This window comes from Zeus faber (assembly GCF_960531495.2).
Source record: "Zeus faber genome assembly, chromosome: 1".
Classification (NCBI taxonomy): domain Eukaryota; kingdom Metazoa; phylum Chordata; class Actinopteri; order Zeiformes; family Zeidae; genus Zeus; species Zeus faber.
In genome coordinates, this window is record NC_137193.1 from 58,978,230 (window position 1) to 58,987,941 (window position 9,712).

General features: G+C 45.0%; 1 protein-coding gene across 1 annotated transcript in view; it reads left to right on the forward strand.

Annotated features, from left to right (window-relative positions):
* Window positions 1-316: 316 nt before the first annotated feature.
* LOC307239748 (occludin) overlaps window positions 317-9,712 on the forward strand; it is a gene marked incomplete at both ends in the record, with an annotated part of 10,851 nt that continues 1,455 nt past the window's right edge. The window contains 7 exons of the mRNA XM_080013298.1: window positions 317-892; window positions 1,033-1,224; window positions 1,735-1,902; window positions 6,285-6,445; window positions 8,364-8,582; window positions 9,196-9,367; window positions 9,520-9,561. Of these exons, the coding sequence (XP_079869424.1) occupies window positions 317-892; window positions 1,033-1,224; window positions 1,735-1,902; window positions 6,285-6,445; window positions 8,364-8,582; window positions 9,196-9,367; window positions 9,520-9,561 (1,530 nt within the window). The remainder of the gene's footprint in view (window positions 893-1,032; window positions 1,225-1,734; window positions 1,903-6,284; window positions 6,446-8,363; window positions 8,583-9,195; window positions 9,368-9,519; window positions 9,562-9,712) is intronic.

Below are 9,712 nucleotides of genomic sequence, written 5' to 3' on the forward strand. Positions count from 1 at the left end.
CTGTGGGTATGGGGCCGAAAAGAGTGAATAGAGCAAGCAAGGCTGTACATTACAGACATATATTGTACGTCCATAAATCATAAGTGCAAATGGTAAAACATTTACACTATCCTGTTGCCTAAGCTCCTTCCTGATAAGCCACACCTCACCCACTCGTATATCTCGCCTCCTAGCATTACTCACACCAGTTGAAAAAAAGCAGCACCTGACAGCTACACCTCGCTGTAAAATCTCCGACCACAGGCAAAAACCTGACGACTAGACAAATCCTTATTTTTCTTTCAGTTTTAATTCAGTTCCCGGACGACAGTGAGCGATGTTTGAGAAGCAGCGCTACGACAGCCCGCCCGTCTACAGCCCTCCCTACACCCAGCCGTCCAACAACGGCTACGGCCCCCCCGGCAGCTTCCAGGCCCCCCACAGTGAGTATGACCAGTACCCGCTGCCCCCCGGCTCCTACTATATCGAGGACAAGCCGCAGCACTTCTACAAATGGGTGTCGCCCCCCGGGATCGTCAAGGCCATGATGGCCGCGGTGCTGGTGCTGTGCGTGGGGATATTCGCCTGCGTGGCCTCCACCCTGATGTGGGACATGCAGTATGGATACGGGTCGGGGTTGAGCCCCTACGGAGGCGGACTGGGCTACGGCGGCGGCATCGGCTCCGGCTACGGGGGGGGCTACGGGGGGGGCTACGGGGGGGGCTACGGCGGCTACTACAACTCCTACCCGACGCCCTCCTCCGCCAAAGCCGCCATGATCGCCATGGCGGCCATCAACTTCATTGTAGCGCTGGGTTTCTTCATCGCCACCTTCTCCAAAACCAACACCTTCCGCACCAGGAAGTTCTACCTGGTCATCTTGATAACCAGCATCGTCATGGCCGTCATGCAGGTACGGCTCGATCTTCAATATTTGGTGTGGTGATTATGGTGGAGTGAGTGGTCTCCATATCTCCTTGTCTCCAGATCTCATGGAACAGGACCTTTGAATGATATCGATATGATCCTGACTCACTCCTATCCCCCTCCCAGGGCATCATAAACATCGTGTACATTGTGGGGGTGAACCCCATGGCACAGAGCTCCTCCAGCATGATGTACAACCCCATGCTCATGATGTGCCAGAACCTCTACCAGACCAGCTACTCCCAGATGGGTGGCGTGGGAGGATTTCCACTCTACAACCAGTACCTCTACCACTACTGCTTCGTGGACCCGCAAGAGGTTTGTAAGGTTTCCTCAAATTTGTTTCGTAGACGTGTGCGTGAGTTCTGTGTGTGTCCGGGCCAAAAGATGATGTTGACATTTGTTTTAGCTATGGAAGCATTCTGGCTGTAAGGCGAGATGGCATAAAGTTGTGTTTTTTTTGCCCAAATACAAATGCTATTGAATTTTTAGGTATAAACCAAACTAAATACTGGTAGCTTACAGGGCATACATAGGATCAAAATGATAGCACAAAGTTTTATTTATTTTTTATAAAAACATTTGATTTACTGAATATCCATATATACAGCTTCCTATATAAGCATAGGAAGCTGTTATCTTGTTGTTTGTACACAATTTTCTAAACTATGAGCTTACCCTTTCCTCCTCTGACATTTTGACATTCTGACATTTTTGTTTTCTTGTTCTGATAAAAAAGTACTGCGATAAATCAGAGTAAGGACCTGTGCTTTTTCATAGAATTGAAACCCATCCAAAACCCTGTCTCTGCAACCATGTTTCCTTCAGGGCGTTGCCATGGTATGTGGATTCCTGGTTGTCATTGCCTTGGCGGTCGCTGCGTTCTTCTCGCACAAGACGCGGGGAAAGATCTGGCGCCACGGGAAGCCCAACATCTACTGGGTTGAGCCCCTCACCGGCGCGGCAGCCTCCGAAGGCCGAGATGTGGAGGAATGGGTAAGAGACCATTTGAACCACGCTGGATTTGTGAAAGAAAGTCGCGTTTTGTCCTGAACCCTTTGTCCTTGTTTTTGTTTTGCTCGGCTCAGGGTTCTGAGTCCTGTTGAGAGAAAATACGGTGTTTTATTTTGACAGGACATTTAGAAAAAGAAAGGTTCTCAGTGTCCTTAAATCACTTCCGTAATGACACCATAAGTCATTTGATTAAGATTTGGTGGTTTTCCCTGCATCCCATCTGTTTCTCTCCATTAAAGCCTCCGTCTGCCTTTTAAAGATAGACGTTAGCCACCAGTGTGGGTGCAGGTAAGCAGAGCAATGAATCTGCTGCTGGAGGATACTCTTGTTTCCGGGAAGACTTTGGAATGCTTTTGGCTCTTGCGTTGTGTTCACTCATCTGTTTTCAGTGTTTTGTCTTTATGAGTCGAAAGTCCACGGGGAGAGTCCGTCTCCTCGAAGCTTCTGTGACAATGCGGGGACGGCTCTTCCTATTGTTTTTTTTTTTTGTTTTTTTTTGGCTTAGGCCGCCGCCTAGGACGCCACGCCGAAGGGGCCGCGTAGAGGGATTGATTTGGGCGCAACGTATTAGTGTTCATCATTCTTTTATTCGGATTGCTTTTTGATATTTCTATTAGGTATTTATTATCTTCACCCGGTAAATTATGGCTAATTTTCAGGCTTTGGTCATCTTACAACTCAAAATACCTGGGGGCCACTGGCCAGGTTGTCTTCTCTTTAGGGGGCCGCGTTGAATATCAAGGGAAAAACAAAGTGCCCGCCCTTTTTTTAATCTGAATAAAGATTTGTGAATTATTTAATAATATGTCTGGTAAAAATACACAACCGTAACAAATCTTTTTTGCATTCTATTTAATTCAGATTTAACAATATTATTATTATTATTATTATTATTGTTATAATAATAATAATAATAATAATAATAATAATAATAATAATAATAATAATTATTATTATTATTATTATTATTATTATTATTATTATAAACAAGTTGGCTGCATTAAACTGGTCTCGCGGGCGGGATGTGGTCCCCGGGCCTGTAGTTTGAGACCCCTGCCTTACACGCTTCACAATTCCATCAAAGAGTTTGTTTTTCTTCAAAATGTTCTTACACAATGACATATGGACAAAGTGTTAAAGGTGCAGTGTGTAGAATTTAGTGGCATCTAGTGGTGAGGTTGCAGATCATAACAAACTGAATCCCCCCTCCCCCACCTCCCCTCACCCCTCCCTTCCCAATGACGTAGGAGAAGCTACGGTGGCCTTCAGGTACCGCGAAAAAAAACACGAAAGTCTCTCTAGAGCCAATGTTTGGTTTGTTCGTTCTGGGCTTCTGTAGAAACATGGCGGTGCAACATGGTGGCCTCCGTCAAGTGTACCCTATTTTGATGAAAACGGCTCATGTGCTAATGTAACGCCAACACAACGATTATTATTTCCATGGGATTTTACAATAATTAAAACAGACTCATGAATATTATATTCCATTTCTGTCAGTTCCTTAAAATCAACAAACTGCACCTTTTAAGGGGAATTGTTTTTACATTTTGAATTTTGGAGATAAAAAAGTGAGCTTTGGCACAGCAGATATCATTCCATAACCAGCGTATATACTCTACATGTGTATATACACACCTATGTATATGTACATTGGTATTTAATTTGCAGCATCTATAATGTCACAGCCAGAACACAGAGGCTGGTTTTCTGACAGGCTTAGTCAGGTTGTTTCAGGGTCAGGACTGATTATATCCAGCGTCTGTTGGTTCATAGTCTACTACCTGGTTTCACTCTGAGTGATCATTAACCAGGAAAAAAGGATTGTTGGCAGGCAGCCGGTTTCAAGGAGGTTTTTAAACATCAACAACGTGCCTGTCATGCGGGAATACACAGTAAACCTGGGATGGGCCCTCTGAATGATTATCGACATAATGACTGTTGTGTTGTTTTTCCAGTATAAATTGGCAGGTGGCACATTTTCCATGTGTTTCACAAGCATAGATTAAAATACACGGAACAACAATCTGTTGGCGTTGAAGGACCCCATTAGTACACAGAGCAAGGAGTTGTGCACCGAAAAGGGATCTTGCAGAACGTGCTGTAATTTTGTTTTCCTCTCACACCACACTGACGCAAACAGCCAGTAAGGCCCTCAGCAGATGAGTCGTTCTGTCGGATGAGGTGATGGAGCGTCATGCTGCATCGAGCTGTTTGTTTACCTGCAGCATCATGGAGACATCGCTCAGGTTGGAGCGCGGAAGAGACAAGCCCGGGCCGGGAGTAAATCCATAACTGGTGTTGTTTGTAACTGCGTGCGCCCTCGCCTTTCCAACGAAAACCAACTCGGACATGGGCATCTGAAAAATACTTTTAGAAGACATGGGTGTAAATTATTATTTCCCTTCGTGACAGTTTCCCCATTGCCAGGTCACTGTTATCAAACCGTAACTCATGACTGCGTTGCTCTTTCAATGAGATAAGAGAGCACCTTTACTGCTCCCTGTGGGGTGTTAATTCAGGGCTGAGCATTGGTTTGAGATGGGAATCCGTCTCTATCCCGCTTTCCTGGTCTCCCCTAAGAGCCGTGGCCTGTTCTGATGACCTCACACACTGGCTCCATTCACGGTTCAGCCAGCCCGGCCTGGTGGCATTGTGTCTGCGGCATGATGTCACCGCAGCGGAGCTGACTGCGAACTCAAAGGGTTGAGATGTCAGCACGGCGCAGCGTGACTGCATCCCGGGCTGATTTCGCACGCACGCACGCACACACACACACACACACACACACACACAGACTTTCTGCATTTTACGGTTCAGGGACCTTTGTAGAGTGTGTTTGTTTGCTCAACTGTATTTCGCAGCACAACAAACTGCGACTAATAAACTCTATAACTTTATTAGTTCTCTCTAATTCTGTAAATTCATCGATTTATAGTCGCACCATCATTTTACTAAGTAGGTTCTTCTCAGTAGGTTCTTCTATTGTGTCTAACTATCTTTTTCCATCACGCCAGTCCTCTTATTCTGTACCATCCTTCGTCTCCACCTTTCCACTGCCACCTTCTCTATCCCTGATCCTCAACCTTAACATCCCGCCGTCTCTCTCCTCATATCCCTTTGACCTCCCATGCACTGCTTCTACCCTTCCTCACTCTGATTGTTATTCTCTGCCTTCTGTTCTATGTTGACCAACCCTTTCCCCCTCATTTGACCATCCATATCTTTCTGCCGCTCTCTTCTATGTCTTTCTTCCCCCTAACCCCTACCCTTTCCCTCCTGAGCTCCACTCCCCCCGCTCCTCTTCCTCCCTGCTCCTGCTCTATTGGTCTCAGACATTCTTCCCCTGCTTGGCCCGGTGGCCACAGTGCTCCACGCAGAGAGGGCATTGTTGGAATTCTTGGAGGACTTGCGCTCTTCAAACGTGGTTCCCCCGCTGTTTGCAGGGAGGGAAAATGCAGCCCCCACCCCTGACCTCCCCGACCGACTTTGATTTGATTTTTTCAGCTTTCAGCTTAGCCATTACACTGTGAGAGACTGTGGGGATTGCTCAGTAACACACGTTTCCATTGGAATACAGTGAACAGCTACAGGACTTTGGAGGGTTGCATATTCACATTTTGCAAAAGGTACATTTACGATAATTATCTCACACTAAATGCCCCTGCCCCCCCTACATATGATACAGTTTACGACCCGTTCCACTTCTGTAGGTTCCTCACCTTCATTACGTCTTGCCCAACCCACCGTTGACCAAAATGGAGGTTAATGAGTGACACATTTACCAGGTATGCTATGGAAAAACTCACCATTCCCTCTTTTAATATGTGGATTTAAAGCATCCTTGCTTGCAGTGAAATGGTATGGGAGTGCATATAAAGTTGCAAGACAATATAGGTACATTAAAATGAGGATTTCTTGTTGAAATACTTTCCATATTTATAGCATTGGGATAAAGGCATTTGTGTTTAATTGTTCAAGTGTAAAAATACGGAGCCTGTCATACCACGCAGATAATCCACGTTTCGTCGTGGTGCTGGACTGTGCCGTTCAATTACATGCCCAAATGCTCACTCAAACTTTGGGCCTTAATTTCCATATTTCTTAAGAACATTTCCAAAGACTGTACAGCACATTTTTTTCTTTCTCCTCTGTCCGTACGTTGTTTCGCCCCTTGAGAAGTGAACACGGTATGTCCCTTCAACAAGCGTTCGAATACAAGGAGGAAGGAGGGGAATAGCAGATTTTTCTCACAGGATGTGAGTTTGAGCATGGCTTCCGCCTCCCTTTGTGGTCGCCTCGCCATTGTGTCGGCTCCGTGTCGAATGTTTGCTGACTCCCGTCCTCTCTTTCCCTGATTGTGTCAGGTGAACAACGTAGAGGAGAGCCACAGCACGCAGGACGCCCCCACCCTGGTGCTGTCGGAGAAGGCCGGTGGGCTGCTCAACACCTCGGCCAACAGCGTCATCTCCTACCCCCCGGCCAAGGTGGATGCCAGCTCCGTTGCCGAAGACACCTACAACCACGAGTGGGTGAAACGTCCTCTGTCTCTGCTCTGCTCTGCTCTGATCCCCAGTGATCACGATCGAGGGCTGTGATTTCAGAAATGCCTCAGCTGCTTTCAAGATCTCCTGTACAATTTTTATATCATTCCGCAAAAGCCTTTCATAAAGAAAAAACATGCACCTTTTTTCAATTATTATGCAGGCAGTGAAATTCTTCAAATGCCATAAATTGATTGATTTATTGAGTTATTCTGACTGAGGATGACCTAGTCTCCTGCATTGTTTCTCACTGTGGGTCCTTTTTGCAAATGATGGGTCAGACATGATCGGCTGCAATCCAGAATCTACCTCACAGCCAAACAAGGATTTGGGGGACAGCCAAGGATGGAGATATTAGGCTCTAATATTTAGTTTAGCCCAGTGAAAATAATGAAATAGCTTATAATACTTAATTGAGCATGCACAAGTCATCTGCAGCCAATGGGCTACAGCCCCGGGTCAAAGGTACTTCAATTGAAATTAATTAAACAGAACTTTCCATTCTTTTCTTGACACTAGTTTTTTAGCTTTTTTGTGAAGTTAGTTTTGACCCCATTATTATTAATATTTTCCGTAATGGAATGAACTTAGCTAGAGTTTCATGTTTTTTGGGGGGGATTTTACATGAAAGCCACACTTTGCCACAAGTGAAAGTCACTCTAAAGTCTTAAAGTAGCTCATATTAAAGGACTGAAGTAAAAGTAAATGCAGCAGGTGTAGGTGCAGGTGTAGGTGCAGGCGGGGAGCAGTGGGCTGCATCACCTGAAGGAGGCCGTCGCTGTGGCCATTGCTCTCCAACACGCTGCTTTAGTTGTGTCCTTCTGGTACACACCTGTGACACGCCTGCGCTTGCTCAGTAGCAACGCCACAAAAACTAAACCTAACACAGACAGGGTTGACAGGCCTCCTTGACAAGCCCAGCCACCCCCCAACCCACGGAGGAAAAAAAACAAGCAGATTCAACATTTAAAGAGTAGCCCAATTCCAATGGGAATACCTCGGACCTGGAAACTCTGAACACAGGCTGAGAGTGTTTACACTCATCTCACCGCTGATATGACCCGTGATTTGCCAACATTAACTTTGTGATAACTGGCTTCACTGACATAATTTGCTCCAGTTATCCATCCCGATTTTATTTTGTAGCGAGTAACGAAGGTGTTCAGGGGAAATATAAAAGTAAATGTATAGGTTTTTGGGGCTAAATGTAACAAATAAAATAAGCCCACAGAAATACAACAACGCAAGTAAAGGACAGATACTACGCAAACATACAAGTCCAATAACAAAGTATTTTTACTTTGTTGCTCCTTAAAAAAAACACGACAGTAGCATGGAAATAGACAAAAAAATAGACAAAAAAAACCCCAACAAAACCAATATACCGGTATTCAGAATGTAATTGTGCTCCATGCACCAGATAAAGATGAAAAGCACAAAAGGTTAAAAATAGATATATTATATATATAATATAAATATATCTGGGTAATATTAATAATAATAATAATTATTATCATGATCATTATTATTATTATTATTGTTATTATTATTATTATTATTATTATTATTAATAATAATAATAATGATAATAATAATAGCAGTTATAATAATAATTAAGAATTATAAAAAATATTGCTGCAGGCAGCAGTACACGCTCTCCAGTTTAGTAATGTTAGGGACATATTACAGCTTTCTGACAGAAAGTAAAATATATAGACATATGCAGGATATTTATACAACACTTATACAACACTTTGGACACGGCTAATATCAGATGGGTAGTGTTCAATACTTGTGTGTCTCATTATTCTCTCGGTTTTCAATGAACGTGAACTCTAGAACCTCTTATAAACAAACAAACCATCAGCTCTGACCCTCTTATTCATCCACTTCGTCCCACAGGTACTCGGAGCAGTCCAAGAGCCGTCCATCCGAGGCACTCTCCCACGGTGGGGGCACCAGCTCCAGCCCGTCCGAGATGACCGGAGGGGTCCGCAAGCCCTCCGCCAATCGAGGAAAGAGGAGGAGGCGTAACCCCGAGCTGGACGAGTCCCAGTATGAGACGGAGTACACCACAGGAGGAGAGACCGGCAACGAGCTCGACCTCGTGGAGTGGGAGAGGTGAGCGGGCTTATGGATCCATTTAGGAAGAGAAGAGAAGCACAGAGGTGTTCAGCCAGTGTTTAAAAAAAGAGGAATTAAGGACAGAGAATGACTTGTGGCTACATAAACAGAGGGCTCTCTCTCTCTCTCTCTGTCTCTCTCTTTCTCACACACACCTTGTTTTGTCCACTCGCATAACTAATCCTCTGAAGTATGCTATACCACATGGGCCCATGCGCCGAAATAATGAGCGAGTTGGGACAGAGGTTTCAAGCCGTTATTAGGTCACTGTAATAATAAAAGAAAGGAAGAAAAAAGGCACTTTTCTTTTGCTCTCCGTGGGAATCTGACCCCAGACAACCATAAACCTCCCCCCCGAGCATCCCTGTAACCCTGACGGAGGCATTTGGAGGTTTTTACGAGCCATGGTTTAAGCAAATCGGCACGTGTTTACAGTATCTCCTCGATGCCTCCGCCGAGTTCCTGAGGCTTCAGCAGTAAACCTCATGTCTCTCTCTCTCTCTCTCTCTCTCTCTCTCTCTCTCTCTCTCTCTCTCTCTCTCTCTCTCTCTCTCTCTCTCTCTCTCTCTCTCTCACTCTTACTCTCGCTCGCTCTCTCACTCTCGCTCAGCATCTACCCCAAGATAAGGTTCGACACCCAGCGCCACGAGTACAAGAGGGAGTTTGACAGCGACCTGAGGGAGTACAAGCTGCTGTGCGCCGAGATGGACGACATCAACGACCGTCTGAACAAGCTGAGCCGCCAGCTGGACACGCTGGACGAGGGATCGGCAAAGTACCAGGTCCGGAACTCGAACCAGAACTTACCTGATTTCGTAGTGATTTAAAATAAGTTGTTCATGATTAGATTACATGTAACTTAGTTACATTCCCCCATAAACGGCTTCTTTGCATTGATTGATTGATCTTTTCTTTTTCCTCGTTCTGTTTTCAGTCTGTTGCAGAGGAGTATAATCAGTTAAAGGATCTGAAACGGGTGAGTGTATGATTTTCATATAAATCATATTTATTTGAATCACCCATGTCCACTGAGAATTGGGCTCGGCTAACATCCCCTTATGTTTCTTGGTTTTACTCAAACTTCCATTTCCTCTCTCACACGCGGTGTTGCCGTCGTTTATATTTCC